This window comes from Brachyistius frenatus, unplaced genomic scaffold (assembly GCF_029030835.1).
Source record: "Brachyistius frenatus isolate BFR_SWC_R1_liver_20210118 unplaced genomic scaffold, ASM2903083v1 Contig_181, whole genome shotgun sequence".
In the NCBI taxonomy this organism is placed as follows: Eukaryota; Metazoa; Chordata; class Actinopteri; family Embiotocidae; genus Brachyistius; species Brachyistius frenatus.
The window spans coordinates 432,818-455,481 of NW_027210780.1; the positions used below are offsets into that span (position 1 = coordinate 432,818).

The window sequence follows — 22,664 nt, forward strand, 5'->3', positions numbered from 1 at the left end:
TTTGTTTATTAAGAAAAATAAGGAAACAAAATCATTTTTTGAGTTTATTCAAATATGAATTCATGTTTTAACTTGTGTTGAGAAAAGTTTAAACAAAGTTTCATCTCAAGTTTGTCCAACTTAATATCAACTTAAATTATACATACTTAAATTAATAAATGTTATATATTAGAAACTTTGTTTTGTAATAGATTGAAAAAGTACATTAACAGCATCAACAGAGAACTTTTCATTTTAACTTGAACTTTCTTGTTACTTCAACTTCAACTGTTAGTTCAGCAAACTTTAAAAAGCTTCGCAGCTGATTGCTGTATTTTTATTTTTGGGGTTTTCTCAACTTTTACACAAACACTGGAGGATAAAGGTATACAAAATGTTTATTAAAGACAACAAAATCATTTAAAAAGGGTAAACGGTCTGCACTTATATTATAGAGCTTTATCAGCTTCACAAACGGTCTCAAAACACTTCACACTGTTTCCCATTCACACACTAACGGTTCCCCATCAGGAGCTTCTTTGGGTTCAGTGTCTGCCTGAGGACACTTCAGCATGTGGACGGGAGAACCGGGGATTGAACCACCAACCTTATCGATTAGTGAGCGTCCCACTCTTCTATCTGAGCCACAGACGTACAAATTGTTCTTTTTTTTTTTTTTTTTAGGTTTTCTCAACTTTTACTCTTCCACACAAACATTCATTAATAAACAACTGTTATAAACCTTCATGAACATCTCTTGAACTTTAAAGTTGTAACATCAGAATAAACATCTCTATTTCTAGCGTTTAAAATTCAATGTCACTCACTAAAGTTCAACGATGTAAACACTCAAAAAACTCCATTTTGTGGTGCAACATGAACAATAACATGGCTTTTTATTTCAGCAAATTGTTCTTCAATGTCTGAGCCGCTGAGCACTGAAGATCGAACGCTCAGGAAAAGTCCTAGTTTAAAAAAATCCCATCTTTAACAGGAATCTCCAGAGACGGTGGTGTCGGGGGGAAGCTGAGAGGGGCCCTCGGCTCATTCTGGCTCCGGGCCTCCGAGCTGGTTGATCCAGCTCTGATCACATGTATGTATGTATGAGTAGGTATATATGAGTTTTGTAGCAGCAGTGTGTTTTCAGCTGAAGGCTCTCAAACAACCAGCTATTGATTTTATCCTAATAACCACCTTTTTCCCTCCTCAGGCTTCTCCTTAAAGAAAAGCAAAACGCTACCGCTGCGAACCCTGACACCTGCCACAGCTTCATGTAGCCGCTCTGATAAATTTACATTAAAAAAAGAGAGGTCTGTGTGTGTGTGTGTGTGTGTGTGTGTGTGTGTGTGTGTGTGTGTGTGTGTGTGTGTGTGTGTGTGTGTGTCTGCCTTCCACCGCCTTTAATCAATGGAAACGTTTTTGTGGGGCTCCGGAGAGCCAGTGGAGCCGAAGATAAATATTGGCAGAAAAGAAAAATGTGTCGTCCTCCCCGATTGAGGGGGACATAATGATATTCAGAAAGAGACCCCCTACTGAGACGCAAGGCAAACTGTTCCTAAGCAACAAAACACATTTTCCCTCTCCGAGTGCTCACAACGAGGCTGGTGGCGGGCTTTTTGGGGATATGTGTGTGTGTGTTTGTGATATGTGTGTGTGATATGTGTGCCTTTGTCTATTTGGATATGAGTTTGTATTATGTCTGTGTGTTTGTCCATCAGCCTGGTTGTCAGTGTTTGTCTGTCAGTTCTGTATGTGTGAGCATGTGTGTGTGAGCATGTGTGTGTGTGTGTGAGTGTGTGTGTGTGTGTGTGTGTGTGTGTGTGTGTGTGTGTGTGTGTGTGTGTGTGTGTGTGTGTGTGTGTGTGTGTGTGTGTGTGTGTGTGTGTGTGTGTGTGTGTGTGAGTGAGTGTGTGTGTGTGTGAGTGATCCCACTCAGGATTAAGGGGTGTTAGGGAACAGTGACCAGCATCAGTGCGAGTGGATTCTGCCACACTCAGACAGACCTGGCTTCCAGCAGCTGATGGTTTGTATTAGAGATGATGGAGGGACATACATCAGCTGAAGCCACGTGTCAGAGGTCGTCGGAGCCGTGTGATGCTGTGATATCACGTCGTGTTATCTTCATGGCGACATGTCAGTTCAGACACAGATAACAACAACAGACGATCCAACATCCAGCTGAAGTTCTGAGGAGCGAAGCTACTGAATCAGCACAATAAGCATGTTTAAAGGTCTTCTGCACATGGAGCTGGCGTGTCCGGTCCGTGTTTCCCTTCCACATGTATGAATGTCCATGTGGATCCAGGTGGACGTGAGCAGATGATGATGAATTTGACCTTGAACCTCGACAGATGTGTGAAGTCTAATATTTAATTATTGATTATTTAGAGTATTTAAACATTTTATTTTGCACTTCCATAAAGTTGGAGGGTTGTGACAAATAAAACAAATAAAATAACGGTCAGAGCTGATGGAGCATTCGCTCAGATGTCTTTGTCGTCCACAGAAGGAGCCGAGCTCCAAAAACAGACTCACATCATCGTAGAAAAATACATGTTTGTCTGCTTCGTTGTCAGCAGCTGATTTCATGTTAAACACTCGGTGAGTAAAGATGCAGAAGTGACTCTTCAGTTTGTGTTCATTCATATTACCATCGTTCCACACGCCAACATTCAGTGAGGATGGTTGTTGTACATTTAATAAAAAAAGAAATCAAAACATTTCATCATGAGTATTTTCAAAGAGTCAAAACACAAATAAATTCCTTCACCTGTCCAGTGAGAGCGACGAGTGATCCAAGACTGACACCTAGTGGCCAAACACGGCAAGTGAAACAGCCGGGAGACCGAAGCATGTTTCAGCTCAGTAAATGAACTCAAACCAGACCAATTCAAACATGCAACCTTGATAGTAGCTTGGCAGAACTCTCCTGTAGAGGTCAAAGGTCACGTGTGATCCCAAAGCCTGCTAACATCCTGTTACGACTCAGGTCGGCTGGATGTGATTTAGAAAAGTTATTCACGTCTGCAGAGATTTTCAGAACGTGAACAAAAGATGAAAGCTACACGGTAGACAGACTACAGTGTTATGCTGGTACATAACAGAAAAGAATAAAACCTAAATAGGACCAACAGAGCTGCTCTGAGTGTATCTCTGAGTGTGTGTGTGTGTGTGTGTGTGTATTCACACTGAGGCCAACAACACTGTACATTACCCAGACTCCTCAGTGGCACACACATCTGTGCTGCACTTTTCACTGACAGTTTTGTGCAGTGGTTTCCAATATAAGGGTCAGGCCCCTCCAAAGGGTCACTGAATACATCTGTGGAGGTTGTGAGGTCATCAATGAGGTTGAAAATAGAGGGGAAAAAAAAAAAAAACTGATTTGAGGGAAATGTCTCTTTATTGGAACAAAGTTTGTTTTTTTAGTTTTCTTTTCCCTCAATCTTAATCTTGAAATGTAGGTGAAGCAGTAAACATTTTAAATATACCATCGAATGGTAGAAACGGTTAAAGTACTCAATGTACGAGTTACTTCCTGCAACTGATGCAGATAAAACGAGTGATCCTGTGATCCAGTAGACTCGAAGGGGCTTTGAGCGCCCCCTGCTGGACACACGGATCAAAACAAGCCCATTCAGGCTGACGGAAGTTACTTCATAACTTACTGTGTGCCAACACAAACATGCTGCATCTGGCTGTCAAAGCTCAACAGCACTCACAGCAGATTCAATATGATTGATGAAGAAGAAGATGAAGGTCGCTCCTGCAGCAGAACTAAAAGGAGTCCGTTGTATATTAACTGTCCTCTACGATAGTAACTGAACGATGAGAGTGAAGCACGTTCCTGCTGATTTGATAACACGTATGTTCCTGCAGAACTTCTTTGCGGTGTAAATTCCAGTCTGGTAATAAGTTCTCTTCCAACCAGCTGACGGATCCACGTCAGGGCAGAACATCAAATGAGACCACGACACGACTGTAAGACCGGGTCTATTCGGCCTCCATGTTGGCCGGGCCTCAGATGCTGCTGTCAGATTGTCTTGCAGCAGCTTCTGTCACAATGTTTCCCAAATAAACTCCACTAATTTCCCCGTGTGGTGATTAAGTATGTACAACGAAATAATTCGGTGTTCTGTCGCAACCAATTATGTTCACTTTGGAGTTGCGAGTGGCAACATGAGAGAGACACAAATTAGCTGCCATTTGTAACATTTATCCTTCCTGGATATCTGAAGCCAAATCAAAGCAATTATGACCCGAGCGTGTCTACTTTCCATTTTACCAAGTTCATTAAGCAAATTAACTTCCTAATTAGCTTTTGGCTTCGTGCACACTTTCATCCGCTTTTTGAGGTGCTTTTAAGTAACGGCCGGCACACAGGAGCCCAAACAGAGCTGAGTAAATACAACAGGGGCAGGAGAATGGTCCGCTAACAAATCACACCCAATCAAAATCCCAGCATGAACTGAGGGACACATGCAACATAATGAGTGAAGTCTCAAAGACTCCAGGAGGGTTTCCTCCAACTGAACAGCTGCATGTGATTGGCTGCAGTCTAATATACCAAAAAGCACTCAAAAGTGAAAAAATGTTGTTGTTGTTGTTTTTTCCAGTTGTGTATTTTCTGTACATCGCAGGCGTTTGTGTCCAGGAGGAAGCCTCTACTGTTGGTTATCAGTGAAGTTGTTCTTAAACAGAAACTCCGCCTGGAACAAAATAAAACCAAAACACATGATCATGATTAAAGTCAAGAGAAGTCCTGATGGTGATGACATACAGAGTTCAGTACCAGGAAGTCCACGGGGTTGTCAGGTTGAACTGTGCAGCACTCGATCAGACCCTGGGTCAGCGTCGGCATCACGTGCTCCATCAGGTACTTCCTGCTGGGGCCCGACTCCGCCTCCAGGAGCTCCGCCTCCTGCTGCCTCACCTCCTCCAAACGCCGAGTCTGACACACACAGTAACACAAACAGGGTTCTCCACCAAACATTAAAGACACTCAGAGCAGCTCACAACTCGTTCATCTACAAACACTGCTGATGAAGTGAAAAGCTGCGTTATGACAACACGTGAAGAAGAAGTCGTGTTTATCTGAAGGTCCAATCAGAGACGAGTTCTCCTCCAGTGATGGTCGGAGTCTCTTCTGTCACACACTGTGACTGTGAAGCTCCTTTTCTCCACCTACCGACTCCTCCCAGGATGCAGCCCGGCTCCTGGCCTCCTCTTCCTCCTGCTGCTCCTCCTCTGCCCTCTCCTTGGCCTCTCTCTTCATCCTCTCCTCCGTCTCCTTCCGCTCCTCCTCCTCCACCTCCGTGATGCTGGCACCGTAGTTCCTGGTCGGGCCGACAGCGGTGAAGATCTTCTGCATCAGCAGCCACCAGTCGGATTGGTCGTTGCTGGTGATCTCTGGAGGAGGAGACACAGAAAGGTTTAGAGACGGACTCCTCCCTCCTTCACCTCCTCTCAGGACGTGATCCTGCTTCACGGGTTACCCAGTAACACAGGGGAGATGTCCTGCTCAATAAAGTAGTGGACCACGGGTTCCTCCTCCATGTTGCCCTCCCTGTACCGGGCCAGCCTCCTGAGGAAGTGCTCCTGCTCGTAGTGATGCTCCGTCACCAAACTCTCCGGCAGGTTGATGACTCGGTCGATCAGGAAGCTGTCGGACGCGTCCAGGCTCAACACCAACTCTGTGGGCCGCACAAGGAAACCGTGACTGATGCAGCGCATCCATCGCTCCGACCATCAACCTGTGTTGCTGCTGGAGTTGTAAAAGAAACAACTGGATGCAGTTTTGTTGGCGGACGTGTTTCTGGAGGAAATGACAGCATGATGACGACAGACCTGGCAGCATCTTCCTGGTCTGTGAGACTCCTTCCTGTTCCTCAGCTGGAGAAGAAACAACAGATGTTCATCCGTTCATACACGTCTCTCTGAGCTTCCTGCCGTCGTCTCACCGTAGAAGAGCTCCTCCGCTTGTTCGAACGTCCTCGGGAAGTCGTCCAGAACAAATCCCTGGTTCTTGCAGGGGTTGGACATCATCTTCCTCTTCAACACCTCCAGCGGTTCGTCCGGAGGACCTGAGACACAGAAGAGCTCGTTTGACCTTCCGGGAACATCCAGTGTGCTTCGGTACTTCAAGGGACGGATGAAGTGCGTCTTATATTTCCCACAATGCACCTAGTAGCACCATATAGAATCATAGTTGTTGTTTTTAATCACAGCTCCTTGCCAGGATTATTTATATTTACTGGGTCTTTGAATTGTTTGTTGTGTTCCTGTTGAAAATAAAAGGTCTGTTCTCGTAAAGATCCTGATAGTTTTGTGCATTTTAAAATATAACATTTGAACTTTACTGTAGCGGTAAACAAGTTGTTTTGATAAATTCATCAGAATTTGTCTCATTTATAACAATAAATAAACACATGAGCTTCATTGTGAACATGCGTACGGAGCAGTTTGTAGGAAGCTGATCTGTTTGAAAGTGATTTAACTTTCCGAGGAGAACTACCTCCGCTCTGAAACGACACGTCGGCGTCCTTCAGGAAGATGTGATGCAGCTGGTAGTGTTCACAGATCTTTTTGGACATGGTGGTCTTCCCCACTGCAGGAGGACCCAGAACACACACACGGATGGGCTGCACACAACACACACAACACACAACACACAACAACGAACACGACATCAGATGAACATCATGACATCAGCAGCACTACGGACGCGTGGACTCGTCTCAGTTCTGAACCGTTCATGTTTCCAGCTCTCGTGTATGTTTGGACTCTGACGTGTGCGTCGGTTCCCACCAGCAGCCCGCGGGTCTGCCGGTACTCCTCCACCACCGCCTCCATGTTCTCCACCAGACCGGTCTCACACAGCCAGCTGAGCGAGAACAGTTTCCTGATGTAAATGGCCTCCATGCGCAGGTTGACCTGCAAGGAATCAATTTCCATCACCTGTTGAGTAGAAAAGAACGAGTCAGCAGATCTCAAAGGAAAACATGAACATTTTGGAGAATCTTATTTTTATTTCTTAAATTCCCTGTCCTCAATGTTCATTCATAATGATCATGTTTGTTTACTGAGCGTGACAAGAAGGTGAACATCTGATTGACTGATTAAATCAGAGTCGTTTCCATTATGTTTGTGTAAATTCAAACTTTAGAGCTGCAGTGTATTTTTGATCTTTGGACAGAAACTCGCTGATTTCTTTATGCTAAGCTAAGCTAACCATGTCATTTCAGCTGTTCTTAACACACACACGAGTTTGATATCAATCTTCTCATCTGTGTCTCAAAGAAATAAAGAGTATTTCTCAAAATAATAACAATAATCAGTACGAGCGGAAAAACATCTGTTGTCATTTCCAGTTGTAGCGACAGGAAGGATCGTGAATAATCAGCAGCATCTAAAACAAACAGCCGTGAGCACGACGGTGAGGTGTGTGATGTAAACCAACACTCAGGTCCTGCATGAAGAAAGCCTCCTGAAAGATTGTCTTCTGGATGTGTCCCCGTCCGAGAGCTGAGGAGATCGTCTGGTGGACAAACAACACAAACTTCATCTGTGAACATAAACCGTCACAGATGTAATGAAAGACGAGTGTTTTGTTTGTGTAACACAATCGAACTCTCCTTGGTTCCCTCCAATGTTTGTTTGTACATGATACATCTTTGATGTGTTCATCTGCTCCTCACACCTTCACTACGTCCAGCATGGTGTTACTGGACGAGTCCACAGCCAGCAGGTAGAACGGTTTGGGCCGCTGTTGGATCACGTTCTGAACCACGCTGGAACACAAAGACATCACAGCCTTCATAAAACGATATTAAAAAGCCAACGGAGGTCTGTAGTGGTCGTGCAGAATAAACTCGTCCAACCTCGCCAGGTCTTTGACGTGAATCATGGGGACGATGTTCTTGCCGTCTCCAAACACCGGTACTCTCTTCTCTTGTCCCAGCCAGGATTTCTGAAAACAAACAAAAATACGGATTATTTTAATTATTCAGACGCTTGAAGGAAAATGTAAATTTGTGCTGTTTGTTTTGGTCATTTCAGTCAAAGACGGACGTCTCGACAACTCAAGAAACCGTCTTGTATCTTTTTCAACACCGAGAGGTCTAAATGTCCACTTGGAATAAAAGTGGACGTCCAGATCAGACTTTAAGTTTAAACTTTCAGATAAAAAGAGATCTTATTTATCGACAAACCTCACCTTGAAAGCGTAGTGGAAGACCTGCTCCTCCATCCCGTACTGCAGTCCTGAAGCCACCACATACGTGGAGAAGAGCTTTCTGTTCTGAAATCAACCACCATGTAACACTGAGATTCCTCTAAATCACAAAGATCTGACAGAATCACAGAAATCGAACAACGTCCAACGTGTCTCACGGTTTTTCCCAGTTTGACGACCCTCCTCTCCAACTCGATGTGCTGCTGGAAGTTGGGATGAGCTTTTCTGCGCCAGAAGATCTCATCGGTGAAAGGAAGCTCCACAGATTCCTGATACGAAAAACAAACTTAAATCTGATTGGACGGATTTGTTGATGAGCGAAGACCTGTCACATCGTAAAAATGAAAAATAATCCACTAAAATGACCGACAACAGACACTAAAAAGACTTTAAGTTTGTATGTTCTCTACTGAACAACAATAACTTTGATGTCAAAGAAAAAAAAATCAATCAAAGTGATGTCAATTTATTACAAATATCAAATACAACATGTTTCTTCCATCTTTTCCGGGTCGGTATTCGTAGTTCAACCTTTGGTTTGAATCCCAGCCCTGATTTTAAAGATACATCCATGTCACCTCAAATTAAGAATAATCTGTGTTACCGGGTCAATGGGGTTGCTGCAGGCCCAGGTCATCACCGTGGAGACGAGGATGAACATCTTCGGTCGAGAAAAACGGCCGATCTCACCGTGGAGGGCTAAAAGTGAAAGACAGGAGGAGGAGACGTCGAAGCAACACGGGACATTGAAGGAATAAAAACAACATGGCAGAATATCAGATACAGATGAGGTTGAAGGGGATTTGACAGCAATAGTTAAAGTGTTTGTTTCTGGTAACTGAATATCAAATTAAACACGACAACATGAGGCCGGTTTAGATGCCGAGGCCACGACAGTTTGGGGACATAAAAATGGGCTCGAGGGCACAAACGAAATGAAGAAACCCTGCCAGCAACTCATCAACACTTCCAGACAAACTGCATCTGTGAGCAGCACCTGAGAAAACAGGCAGACAACAGGCTGGTGTCCAAAACAAGACTCACCTGAAACAGCCCACAAGGCCTCACTCACCTGAAACAGCCCACAAGGCCTCACTCACCTGAAACAGCCCACAGGGCCTCACTCACCTGAAACAGCCCACAAGGCCTCACTCACCTGAAACAGCCCACAAGGCCTCACTCACCTGAAACAGCCCACAGACTCACCTGAAACAGCCCACAGGGCCTCAACTCACCTGAAACAGCCCACAGACTCACCTGAAACAGCCCACAGGGCCTCAACTCACCTGAAACAGCCCACAGACTCACCTGAAACAGCCCACAAGGCCTCACTCACCTGAAACAGCCCACAAGGCCTCACTCACCTGAAACAGCCCACAGACTCACCTGAAACAGCCCACAGGGCCTCAACTCACCTGAAACAGCCCACAGACTCACCTGAAACAGCCCACAAGGCCTCACTCACCTGAAACAGCCCACAGGGCCTCACTCACCTGAAACAGCCCACAGACTCACCTAAAACAGCCCACAAGGCCTCAACTCACCTGAAACAGCCCACAAGGCCTCACTCACCTGAAACAGCCCACAGGGCCTCAACTCACCTGAAACAGCCCACAAGGCCCGACTCACCTGAAACAGCCCACAGGGCCTCACTCACCTGAAACAGCCCACAAGGCCCCTCACCTGAAACAGCCCACAGGGCCTCACTCACCTGAAACAGCCCACAGACTCACCTGAAACAAGGCCCCGACTCACCTGAAACAGCCCACAGGGCCTCACTCACTCACTCACCTGAAACAGCCCACAGGGACTCACCTGAAACAGCCCACAGGGCCTCAACTCACCTGAAACAGCCCACAAGGCCTCAACTCACCTGAAACAGCCCACAGGGCCTCAACTCACCTGAAACAGCCCACAGGGCCTCAACTCACCTGAAACAGCCCACAAGGCCTCACTCACCTGAAACAGCCCACAGGGCCTCAACTCACCTGAAACAGCCCACAGGGCCTCAACTCACCTGAAACAGCCCACAAGGCCTCACTCACCTGAAACAGCCCACAAGGCCTCACTCACCTGAAACAGCCCACAGGGCAAGGCCTCACTCACAGGGCCTCAACTCACCTGAAACAGCCCACAGGGCCTCAACTCACCTGAAACAGCCCACAAGGCCTCAACTCACCTGAAACAGCCCACAGACTCACCTGAAACAGCCCACAGGGCCTCACTCACCTGAAACAACAGCCCACACAGGGCCTCAACTCACCTGAAGCCCACAGCCTCAACTCACCCACACAAGGCCTCAACTCACCTGAAACAGCCCACAGACTCACCTGAAACAGCCCACAGGGCCTCACTCACCTGAAACAGCCCACAAGGCCCGACTCACCTGAAACAGCCCACAAGGCCTCAACTCACCTGAAACAGCCCACAGGGCCCGACTCACCTGAAACAGCCCACAAGGCCTCAACTCACCTGAAACAGCCCACAAGGCCCGACTCACCTGAAACAGCCCACAAGGCCTCAACTCACCTGAAACAGCCCACAAGGCCCGACTCACCTGAAACAGCCCACAGGGCCTCCTCCACATGCACGGCATGCTGGGTAATGTTGTAGATCACAACATCACAGTCCATCAGTTTAGAAAGCAGCTCCTTCCTGTCTGGTTGCTGACGTACAAACGAAAAACATCTTAAAGTCTGGGTTTAAATGGACCCTGAAGTCGCTCACCAGTCTGGTGACTCACCGAGTATTCCTCCAGGACATCCGGCCCGTCCGCGGCCCGTCCCTCACCAACTGTCCCGACAACCTGGAAAGCTGCTCCGCTGTGGTCTGACGTCACCTCTTCGTCATCACCATCAGCGTCGGTACATTCACACAGGAGCTGTAAACACGACGACGGCGTCAGCTGGCAGATGATCTCGTCCCAACTACAACAGAACAACCTCACCGAGTTACCTTCGCGATGTATTTAGACGCGTACGAGTCCACGTCGTTGACAAAGACTCGCTTCGGTGAACGTTTGACTTTCTCCGGCTGCATCTTGCTTTCAGCGGTTTGCCGTTGGTGTCCCGTTGCTATGGAGACGCGACGCGGAAGTACCTGTTGGCGGATATCCGCCCGTGAACAGCTGATCCATGCTGCCGACGTCAACGGAGGTTTTATCAGACACGTGATCGCTCAGGTTTAACGCGACCTTTGTTGACCTGAGTTCAACTGAGAGATCCTCAATTATTGAGATCAACTTCATCCCAACCAGTTCAGCTGCTTTATGTTTTATGTTTCATTTGTGTTTTATTTATGCTTTCTTTAACGTGTTAGGGTGAGAATAAGTCCTGAAGGTGTCTGGCAGATGGAAACACACTTATGTGACAAACTTAAGTCAAAATAGACATTTTATTTATTATGACAATTTCCACTCCACTGAGGGAAGCACATGTTGTTCCTTTAAAACACACATGGAGTTAAAACCTTCGAAAAGCAGTTAAAACCGTATAAAAAAAAATCCAACAGAAAATCATTTATAATTATGTCAAACAGCAAAGTTCAAGGGTGCATGAAGTTTAATTTATCCCTTTTTAAATCTTTACAGAAAATAACAGATCAAATCGACAGTGTTAACAAAGGCATTAATCAAGTCAATACATTAATCAGAACATTCACAGCATCGTGTCAATCATTATGTCAGTGACATCGTCACTGCGCCGCCACGGCGAAGTTATCGAACTGGGCCAGCTGAAAGGAGCGCGTCCCTATCGCAGCCCAGCCGCTCTTCGGTGTCGGGACCACGGCGGTGCTCCACAGCGGGTGTCCGTTCAGAAGCCCGGCGGCAGACTGGCCCTGCCGGGGAGACGGGAGCACTTTATTAGGTACAGCGTCACTACGAAGAGGACTCAGCTGGTTTGGGTGGAGCTCAGCTATGTGAATACATGTTACGAAAACACAATAAAACTAATATCTCTCTGTCTACTCAAACGTCTGACTGGAAGTCCAAAACCCAGTTTACTGTCATCACATTTGAGAAACTTGTAATCGGCAGATTACCAGTTTAATTCAGAATAAATAAAACATTTAAGAGTTATCAAAAAGTAGCTCTGATGGAAACTCTCCGATTTCCCTCATTTAAAAAGTCTGCAGCGGACCAGAGGAGTGATGCAACTTCAGGTTTTCCCACAGTCTCAATAAGCCAGAACAAAGCTGGTGATAACTAACTGTACTCAGTGAGGTTTGCATCACCGTGTTCAGGATTTAAGAACCGAAGTGATTGTGGAGGAAATAAAAAACTCTCTAATTTAGCATTTTGAAATCATCGAGTATTCGTTGGACTTTAAATTGTTCTCTTCAGTCCTCCAGACTCGTTATCAAAGGAAAGTTTGGGGGGAAAGCTCGTGGATGGAATAAAAATGAAGCAAGTTTTAGTGTCAAAACGCCTCCGAACATGACTTGGTGCGCTCTTACTGTGACGGAGAGCGATAACGTGAACCAGACGTACGCTCGGGTGCCGGACTTTCCCTCCGCGAGGACCGTCTGTCCAGCTGTGAACAGAAGAAGACGGATGAGAGGAACAGCAGCAACACAAGCACTTCGACCCGCTTCTTCCTGGACAACAGTTGTACATCTGTATTTCCTGTGTTTGTTGGTGCTGCTCATACGGACCGAGATCGCTGGTCACTTTGTAGGAGCCGTCAGCGAACACCCAGAAGAAGACTCCTTTAGCACCGCGCACCGACTGGCCTCCTTTATCCACCCGGGCCGCTACGAACACGCCGCCGGTCTTAACGTCCTCCATGAAGACGTCACACGTCACCGTCAGGTTCCTCCTGCAACAACACGCACGCAGACGTCCGTCACGGTTCTGGACTTTAAGGCGAAATGTTTCTGCGGCACTAAACGCAGCCTGCAAGTCCTCGTTTGACAGAAGCTGAACCGAGAAGATCGGCCGGGCAGGAAGTCTGGTCAAATTTTCAAAATAAAACACCCACATGTCGACCACATCACGACATCACCGTCGACCCCCGCGGCCTTTCAGTTTGGACAAGAAATGCGTTTCCACCCCGCTTCGGACACGGCATGTGAAACGGTTATGAAATAATAACGAGCATTAATAACAACAACGAGCACGACGGACAAAAGAAGAAGCCGTTTCACAACGTTTAGCCAAAACAGACGAAGAGAAGTGAAGGAAACACGACCGAATCGGGAAGTAAAATAAACGGGAAGAGAAAACGTTCCCGGTAGGAGATGAAGCCGCGCAGAGGACCGTTAAGTTGGTCACTAGGCAACCAGGACTAAAAACATCCTCCCACCACTGATAGTCCCCGATGACGCTGACGGTCTGGTCGGCGTCCGTCGCCCACGTGACGGGTCTCTGGGTCAGAACCTGTCGAAAGGTGAAGACGTGCGGTCCGGCGTCCGTGAGGTTGACGTAGTACTCGAACACGCCCGTCTGGTCGGCGAAGTCCGGCGCCTCGGAGAACTCGGGGTTTCCTGCAGGAGGGCGATACACAGGTGGAGGAAACACACGAAGACGTATTTAAATATACCTGGAAGGTGAAATCGAGTAAAATGGTTCCGTGTGTTCTACTTACGAACATCGAAGTCGTCCTTGTAGACTTTGGGGAAGCGAGCGGAGGGAGGCGGGTCGGGGAAGCTGCCCTTCCTCCCTGAGGTCACCGTGGTGAATGTGTAAACCTCGTCGGCAGCCAGATTCAAGGTGAACGATCCATCTAACAGCTAAAAGTCCAAACATTAAAACACTGTTAACGTTAAGAACATCGTGGAGGACGTTTCTTTAAACGGTCTCTTTACCTTCAGCGGAGTTAACTTCTCAAAGAAGGACGGCTTGTTGGTCTTGAAGTTAAACTGTGAGCGCCAAACTTGGAGCTCTTTGATGGAGGCCTGAGAGAGAAAAGAAAATAGGTGTAAGATGACAGCGCCGCTCATTAACTTCTACCAGAGTCATGAAGACCTCTTAACTTACAAAGGATCCCTGCAGCTGGAACGTTGCATTCTGGGAAGTGACATTGAAGGCAGGGAGCGGAGGTCTGATGCAGACTGAATGATCGTGAGTCTATAAAGGAAACAAAACCATCAGTTAACTGGGTGTATTTTCAGTCTACATTTATTCTGTAATAAATCTGCCCTGAGGAACATTTACTTTGTTGTTTTTTTAATGTCATACGTGTAGAAACAACAATAAAAAGTGGAAGTTGAACTCGTGTATCTGAAGAGCAGATAAGGATGTTTGTGCAACAGTGAGGTGACGGCCAGCTGCAGCCTGGAGGTCACAAACATTTGTGGCAACAAGTAAAAATATGAAAAAAAAAAAAAGTAAAGCTGAACTTGCCATGGTTTCTATGACAACCGTGAGGTTTCCTTTGCCGTCAGTCAGGGCGACATAACTCCCACCTTGCACCAGATGTCCAACGGTCTGCAGGTACGTCCAGCCTGGCTGAGTGAACTGTGAGGTGTGAGCTGCAGGGGAAACAACACAACGTGGGATTGTAACGGTAAGAAGTCATTATTTATTAAAACATTTTCCGAAACACAAACGGCTCTTGGTTCACAGATATTCTTCTCAAAGCTGGAAAGTAATTTATGACATATTTCAGAGACTCTGAATCAATCCTAAAACAATGAAAAGCTTCACGTCTCTGCAGGACATTTTCTCAACATACATGTTGCAACAGTGTTGGTTTGTGTCGCTCTCCTGTAATACCCAAAGACACCAGCAGGTGTCTCCTCATCGTTGCTTGTTTCATTAAGAGTTCAGAGTTGTGTACTTTCACTCTGCAGCTCTGACAGACACTTCCTTTGGTGCTCGCTGTATGTTGACATGATGACATGTTCCATAGCTCATGTATGACTAACCACATGTATGACTAATCATGTATAACTGAGCACATGTATGACTGATCACATGTATGACTGATCACATGTATGACTAATCATGTATGACTGATCACATGTATGACTGATCACATGTATGACTGATCACATGTATGACTAATCACATGTATCGCCGTGGAGACCTGGTATTGATGTAAGTAGGAATCAAGTAGAAGAGCGGAGAACTTTGTTTGTTTAGATTTGAGGCTCTGCTCTGACCCTCGGTCCTTTTCTACATTTAGAAACACTTTAATTTAACGTCATCACACTTCTCGAGCGCCGTAGTTCTCTTCAGCCTCTTTCATAGCGGTCCTCTTTGTTTCTTTAAAGATGTGTCTGGTTGTAACTTGTTAAACGAATGTGTCTCCTGCTAACAGGTGATCTGACCTGTGATCCAGATGGGAGACTCCACCACGTAGTTGCCGCTCCAGGGCTCGTTGGCCGTCATCAGCCCGTCTCTGCTGAACGGCAGGTCCTCGTAGTAACTGGCCACCAGGTTCCAGGAGATGGTGCTGGAGGAGGAATCAGCGATGGAGCGTTTTAGAAATGTGCCTTGAAGCGCTGAATGGATGTATGATGAAAGACTTCACGTGTGTCGCTCACGCCGTCATGTGTCCGTTGACGTAGTTCTGGTTGAGGATGCGCGCCCAGCAGCCTCCGCCCACCTCGTCGTTGAAGGTGCTGTAGTCCTCCGAGGACCACAGCTTCTTGTGCGTCTTCAGGGCGTCCGTCACCGTGGTGGTTCCCGGGTAGTGAGCGCTGTCCGCCGCACACGCAACACAAGGTCGGCGTTAGTACGATAAGACGATGACATCATTACGTAGGTTTTCATTTCTACAGGAGGTGACCAGCAGCGACAAAAGCAGTTCGTCGAGCTGTTCGGTGAAGGAAAAGTTGTAATGTCTGATTTTATACCTTTTTAGGTCGATTAGTTTCCAAATGAAATCCAAACCACAGAACCGACATGAGTCCTAAAAACAGACACTAGCAGCTCTTCATCTACAATAACATGTCTCAGCTTTGTCTAAAAGATGGGCTCAAAATAATAAGCTCTGTGATCAAGGTTCATAGTTCACAGAACTTCAATATATCATCTGATATTAAGGTCATTTCAAAGCGTTGTTTAGTTGTAATGATGTGAATTGTGTTGCACGAGTATTTACATATTTTAAATAACTAGCAGGTCCCTTTTATTCAGCTAATTGGTGTCTTTCAACATTTCTTCACATTGTACAAGAAACACAAAGAAATATACTTTGACTTTACAGTAAACCTTTTCCAGTATTGTGTTCAAAAGTCTTCATGCACACAGCAGAACTGAAAACACAGAACAAAAGAAAAACACGTCTGCTGCTTCCTCAAAGCCGAGAAGCACACGAAAGAAGAAAATCCTCCTTCGAACGCAGACGAGCCGTTGTAACGACGGTTAGTAACGTGAACATGACGTCATGAAGCCATTAGAGGTCATTAGAGATTCAGTACTGTAAGTTGCAGACAGACCGTCACGCAGCCGGCTGCAGCTGCAGCTCCTACCCTATCACGTCCACGGCCCCGCCCAGCTCGGCGTCGAGCAGCACCGACAGGGCGATGGGCTCCCACAGGTTGTCGCTGGCTACGATCCCGACCGCCTCCAGACCGCTCTTATCCAGCGTGTAGCGCAGCAGCTGGTGCAGAGAGGAGACGGTTCACAGCGCATCAGGCCCGGTCCGGCTGCTAACTGCTGCCATCGTGTAAACAAAACTTCAGTTTGGAATGAAACCAGCTGAACAACACGGACGTGGTCGTTCAGCTGCTGAAGGCCCGCCGGATTTGAAATGTGTCGGCAGCATGCGGAGAGTTTATCACAGCCAAACCACAACTGAGATTTTAAAGAGTCGGAAACACTTTGTGAGTTTTGGGGAACTTAAAATGTGGGTGATTACCGAGGCCGGATTCTGATGCATCTTTTGATTTGACTCGATATTAATTCACAAGGTTTGATTAATAATCGACCGTAGATGAAAACCAGCCTCGCAGGAAGCACGACTCAGAACTGATCCCGGTGTTTGAATGCATAAACAGCAGCGCTGCTGAACGATGAACGAAGAGCTGAAACAGACGCTGTGTTTATGAACTCTGACGGTTTATCTCACGTTTTAAAACCTGATGATATCACAATAATTGGATTTTCAGTTTTACACTATTGATGACAAGTGACTTCAGCCTTTTAACACGTACGCACATCATTTCACTGAGAAAATGGAAATGCAAAAAAATGAATGTGTAGATTTGATCTGATAAATATCTTCTCCAGCCGAGGTGATGACTGTCTGCATGTTTGATTGAATATTAATATAAAGATGTTGATTCCTGCAGCTTTTAAACCACCTCAGATTATATAGACGTTTTGAAATGTGTTTTTTTTTTTTTTTACATGATGGCAGCAATGAACCGTTTATTTCGTGCTCAACACTACTGCTGCTGCACTAAAGCACGCTCACACACAGCTCATCAAGTTTCTGATTGAACCGTCGCCACGCAGCAGAACAACAGCCACAAACATTCAGCTCTGCAGCGGATTTCCAGAGGAGACGTCACTAAAGTCATGCGGTTTCTTTACGCAGACACGCGTCACATGATCAGTCAATCAATCGATCAATCAGTCGTCGGCGATCCAACTGTCCTTCGGTGAACTCTCAGCACCTTCAGTGTCGTCTGGTCAAAGGAGCGACGACGCACGGAGACTTTTTCAGTGTGATTTCGTGGCACTTTGAGCGGCCCATACTTACCCAATCACCTCAACACAGTCGTTGAGGTTCGGGTCAACGATCAGAGACTGAGCGACGCTCCAATCGCCGTCTGCCGCGATGACGCCGACACCTCTCAGACCAACTTTATCCAGCATGTCCCGGAGCACCTTGGCAACAAAGACATGCTCTCAGAGGAACCACCTTCAGACATCACCTCATGCTGGGAGTCCCGCTGCATCTCCCCGTGGGACTCGGCTCAATGTTAGTGGCTGTTTTTCTCCTGCAGTTCACAGTGTAGCCTACCCACAATGCAACAGTCAAATCAACGGAAAGGTGCAGCGAGAGTAAGTTCGGGGTTTACCTTGATGTACTTGACGTCGTAGCTTCGCTCGTTCCAAATCTAAACAGATTAAAAGAGGAATTTTAGTCCCATAATAAACTTGTTCAGGTTCATTTTTAATTTCATGGTAACTTACAGGTTTGAAGCACCGTGGTGGAGGTGCATTCAGGGTTCAACGTGAAGAGCGCGGTTTAGAGCAGTTTGTACTTCTGGGAGAAACTTTAAATAAACTAAACCAGAGTGTCTCGTTCCCTTTTAAAGCCCGGTGAACCTGCAACCTCGGTACTTTTCTATTATAACAGCAGCAGAAAGAGAGAAAGAACTTTTCTCTGCAGAGGAAACGGATCAATAATAATCAACAATAATCACCTTTAACAGTGTGATCTTCCTATTTGTAATCTTTTGCATGTTTGTGCTGCTGCGTGAGTAACAAGTATTGTGTAATGACAGTAAAATACTGCAGCGCTGACGTCAGATCAGGTGTTTGTAGTTCAGCCTGAAGGTCACGAAGCACCGACAGCATTCCTCAACGCTCTTCAGTTCAAGAAGCTCAGATGGGACCGAGTGTGTTTCCTCTTCAAACAATGTGGGTCAACCACGTCTGACAGCAACGACACCTTTGTACCCGGTGAACGATGAGGCCCAAAATAACTCAAATCCTGTCACTAAATAAAGATACACATTGATTTTGCACACTTCTGCTGTATTTACAGATTTGTCTCCTGTTGTTGTTGTTGGTCATTATGAGGTCGTCCTCAGGTGAAGAAACAGCAGCAGTCAGACAGCTTGAAAACAAGGCAACGAGTTTTGCCAGTTTTTTGTAGTTAAACCAAAAGTAACCGCACACGTTATATTGTTTTTAAACGGTCGAGTTGAACCAGGAAGCTGCTCTGTTGGACGTGAAGTTTCCAACCGACAGTTTTGCAGAGTTTGACTTTTCTGTTCCAAACAAGAAGCTTCATTTCTAATCAGTCCTGTTCAGTTTGATTGATCGACGTCAGGAGTTGATGACATCATCAACATCTGTGTGTTTCTATTAGTTAACCATTCATTTGAAAGCAAACTCCAATCTAGACTTCTATAACACCTGAAAACATAAACATGTGTTGACCTCGGCCAGCTGTAATTGTGCAACCTTTTTGTTTTGTTTTGTTTGCATATATTTGTTGGTGTAATCTCTCCACTACTGGAGGTTTAAGCAGATGAGTTGTATCTCCTGAGAGGACGTACGCACCCCGACGTACTGGATGTCCAGGTCGTGGTACTGTTTGGCTCCCAGGATCCAGTTCACCACGTAGGTCGCCGTGATGTCGGGGAAGTCGTAGGGCCAGTTCTTCCCGTGACCCACCCAGCCAGGAAACGCCCACGGCAGACCTACACACACACACACACACACACACACACACACACACACACACACACACACACACACACACACACACACACACACACACACACACGTATGAGGACGTGTTGCATGTTCGGTCAAAATAAAATCACAGATTAGTTTGTTTGTCAGAAGTTGAAATGGTTGAAACACTAATCAGGAGTTTTAACTTCCAATGAGAGAAGAAGTGAAGTCCTCTTACAGAATTATTACCTTTCTGCCAAACAGATGTGGTTAACATCTGCAGCGAGGTCATATGTTCACACGCACACGAGGTGAAAATGATGCAAATTAAGCAGCGTTGAGTTTTTATTCTTTTACCTGATGTTTTAATGCCGTTAGTGGTTTTATGTGAATCACTTTTTAAATCACCTTGTTGTTGAAATGTGCTCTAAAATTAAACTTCATCTTATGGTGCAATTATGGAAAACTTGCAGCGGACTTCTGTTGAACTTTATGATCCTTAATTCTGTTGTTGTTTTTGCCAGAAAAATGTTTTTTTGTTGTAATCGCCAACAACTGATCTGAGTTTGGTGACTGTGTTGACCGGCCGGACCTCCCGCAGCTTCCTCACCGATGAGCGTGATGTTCGGGTTCCTCTTCTTGGCCTCCTTCATCAGCCACCACTCGTAGCCTCTGAAGTAATCCTGGTCGTTCTCGTAGTGCATGTGGGACGGCTCGGTTCCATCTGATCCAGTCAACAGGGCAGTGTGCATTAAAAACAAACCAGAGATGTTGTTCTTTCATGAACTCACCAGGTGTCCATTCAGCCCTGATGCAAAACAAATATCACAAACACCTGCTGAGCAGTGACTCATCCAGTCTGAGTTTAAGAGCTGCACGAAATGATGAACATCTCTTATTTCTGTGATGCATATCTTCTCTTTCGTCTTGTTTTAGTGTGCATGAAGCTGTTATCACAAGGAGTCTCCGTGCATGGAGCATTTTCTGATTCCTGTTTTCAGGGAAGAAGTCCAACTCGCCTGTAGTCTGAGCGTCTCCTCCGATCTCCACCTTCAGGATGTGCAAAGAGGCTCCGAAGTTCGGCTGAAAGCAGAATAAAACACACACCGGTGAGTTCCCACGAGTTCAGGCCGAAGCTGCACCGAGCTGCACCGACTCGTACCTTGAACAGGTAGTCTAGTATCCGGCTGCGGAAGGGCTCGGCGTAGTTCACCAGCAGCCGAGACGTGGCCTGCAGAAAGCAGCAGACGGAAACTGAACTTCACAACAAGCGTCATCGTACCAGGAAGTCGAGCCGAACCGCCTGAACTCACCCCTCCGCCGCTCAGACCTCCAATCCCGTCCAAAACTCGGCCCAGTCCTCCTTCATCGCTCAGGACGTAAGTCTGAGAGGAGCCGGAGTCCGAAAACAAAACCACGAGGGAGAAAAGCAGCGCCGCCACGCTGCCGTCCATCCTGGGAGCGCGAGGACAGGACGCGGGGTGTCACATGACAAGCGCTGCTTTGCGGTCACGTGCTGTCAACTCCAACCGTCACATTACAGTTTAAAGTTTAAAACATTAATCTGAAACTGAAAAAGGAATCATCGGAATTTAAACACGTTTATTGTGACTGAAAAAAGAATTGATAGTTAAAAAATAAAAAAATAATAATAAATCCTTGAACTCTAAAATATCATTAAAAACGTATAATCGTACAATGTCAGTTATTTTGATGGTTTTTTCATTACAAAGTGCTTTTTAATGTCAACATTCAGATTTGTTCTTCAACTTTGTATTTCACTGAGGTTTTTTTCCTCCTCAGTATTTCATCAGTTTCACAGGTTTAAATGTCAATCTTACATTTTTCAGCTTCAACGACCTGTCACCGTTTTGCTATAGAAAGGAGGACTTTGTGGATAGTGGTACATTTAACTGTGTTGCATACTAATGAGGAGCATCAAAATAATAAGGAATTAAAGGACGTGGAAAACCACCCATGAGCTCCAGAAATCAAAGAAACGGGCTGAGAAGGATGTTTGAGGCCGTTGTTTGTACACAAGACCACGATTGACTGCAGCGTTTTAAACTGAGCTAGTTTGCAACATGCTGTTAGACAAATGTTTGTCTTCAATTAAAAGGCGCTCTAACAATCTCATGTGATCAAAGTATCTTTCAAATCAGTTTCTATTGTAGAAAATAAAGCGTTTGTTTAAAGCGTGCTCATCTCAGCAGCCTCCACTAGAGGGCGGTAAAGGGTCAGCTTTTCTTAAATGTACGCAGTGGCAGCAGCACAATGATGACTGTTGTGATGGTGCATGTATGTCACCCCAGTTGCAATAAAATCTTAACAAAAAGCACAAAAAAAGCCAGTGTTTTAATCCAGACTGGTATTTTATCGTCCCATTAATTAATATGGAATCGAGGCACAGACCAGCTCACAGATTTAAATGTGATTTGAGAAAAAACACCAGTTTTAGAAACGGCTTTTAAACTAAAACCAGGCAGGAATAGGTGAGGAACTAAACGATAGATTTTGTGGCAACCTATTCTTTCAAGTCATCAAAATACAAACAAAGACTGAAAAAAAATATGAGTCAACAAGGATTGATATATAAACAACGATCATTGTTTTTGTGTAAAGTATTGATGACGGCAGACATTAAAAGGCAACTTTTTTTCTTTTTAAGACAATAATTAATTTATTCCATTTCAAATCAATTGTTTAAATGGCAACAAATCAAAACACATCTCAGGTCTCAGGTCATAGTGAGATCTTCACAACGGTATTTTACTATATAACAGAGGAACAACAATTAGTGCATGATTGACAGGAAAGGTGAGAAAATGTTTTTTTTAAATATAAATAACACGAACCGGTTCAGTGGAGCAGGAACAGAATAGAGAAACAATACAACATTAAAAACAGAAGCTGGAACTATATTTATGACAAACAAGTTAGCTAAAAGTTGTTTACAGAAGCACAGAAAAGCATTAAAATATGAATTTATCAGAATATTAAATCAGACATTCAATCACATTCAGTTTTACTCTTAATCCTTAGAAAACATCAACTGTCAGCATTCAAATCAATAAATTCAGCAATAAATTTAGTTTTACAAGCCAAAAAAAACAATATTTTAGACTTTCAGCATTCACATCAGGACTT

The 22,664-nt window shown here is 45.4% G+C and overlaps 3 protein-coding genes across 6 annotated transcripts; all 3 read right to left on the bottom strand.

Moving 5' to 3' along the window:
• Positions 1–3,338: 3,338 nt before the first annotated feature.
• On the bottom strand, positions 3,339–9,328 carry LOC138632337 (adenylate kinase 7-like; the record flags this gene model as incomplete). The annotated part of the gene is made up of 15 exons (XM_069717832.1): positions 3,339–4,688; positions 4,772–4,930; positions 5,168–5,388; positions 5,475–5,672; positions 5,827–5,871; positions 5,940–6,062; positions 6,494–6,620; positions 6,787–6,936; positions 7,439–7,516; positions 7,679–7,769; positions 7,860–7,948; positions 8,195–8,278; positions 8,371–8,481; positions 8,817–8,911; positions 9,313–9,328. Coding segments are annotated over 15 exons (1,632 nt in total), but the record flags the coding sequence as incomplete, so codon positions are not given.
• LOC138632339 (adenylate kinase 7-like) lies at positions 9,314–11,277 on the bottom strand. Of its 3 annotated transcripts, XM_069717833.1 has the most exons (7): positions 11,168–11,277; positions 10,956–11,093; positions 10,543–10,878; positions 10,334–10,391; positions 10,028–10,285; positions 9,924–9,945; positions 9,314–9,784 (listed from the first exon to the last, which is right to left on the bottom strand). In XM_069717833.1, the coding sequence occupies exons 1-3, from the start codon at positions 11,249–11,251 to the stop codon at positions 10,738–10,740; spliced, it is 363 nt and encodes a 120-aa protein (XP_069573934.1). In that variant the 5' UTR covers positions 11,252–11,277; the 3' UTR covers positions 9,314–9,784; positions 9,924–9,945; positions 10,028–10,285; positions 10,334–10,391; positions 10,543–10,737. The 3 variants fall into 3 exon arrangements, with proteins under 3 accessions (XP_069573934.1, XP_069573936.1, XP_069573935.1); XM_069717834.1 differs by lacking the exons at positions 9,314–9,784; positions 9,924–9,945; positions 10,028–10,285 and adding an exon at positions 10,521–10,542 and having other exon boundaries at positions 10,322–10,441; positions 10,599–10,878; XM_069717835.1 differs by lacking the exons at positions 9,314–9,784; positions 9,924–9,945; positions 10,028–10,285 and having other exon boundaries at positions 10,316–10,391; positions 10,599–10,878.
• Positions 11,278–11,586: 309 nt separating this feature from the next.
• galcb (galactosylceramidase b) lies at positions 11,587–20,982 on the bottom strand. 2 transcript variants are annotated; one of them, XM_069717829.1, is made up of 17 exons: positions 20,831–20,982; positions 20,680–20,748; positions 20,537–20,600; positions 20,128–20,241; positions 19,401–19,540; positions 18,188–18,226; positions 16,631–16,761; positions 15,701–15,856; positions 15,485–15,609; positions 14,556–14,683; positions 14,190–14,279; positions 14,018–14,107; positions 13,798–13,942; positions 13,516–13,696; positions 12,866–13,029; positions 12,668–12,744; positions 11,587–12,049 (listed from the first exon to the last, which is right to left on the bottom strand). In XM_069717829.1, the coding sequence occupies exons 1-17, from the start codon at positions 20,969–20,971 to the stop codon at positions 11,906–11,908; spliced, it is 1,998 nt and encodes a 665-aa protein (XP_069573930.1). In that variant the 5' UTR covers positions 20,972–20,982; the 3' UTR covers positions 11,587–11,905. The 2 variants fall into 2 exon arrangements, with proteins under 2 accessions (XP_069573930.1, XP_069573931.1); XM_069717830.1 differs by lacking the exon at positions 16,631–16,761 and adding an exon at positions 17,866–17,993.
• Between the last annotated feature and the right edge of the window lie 1,682 nt (positions 20,983–22,664).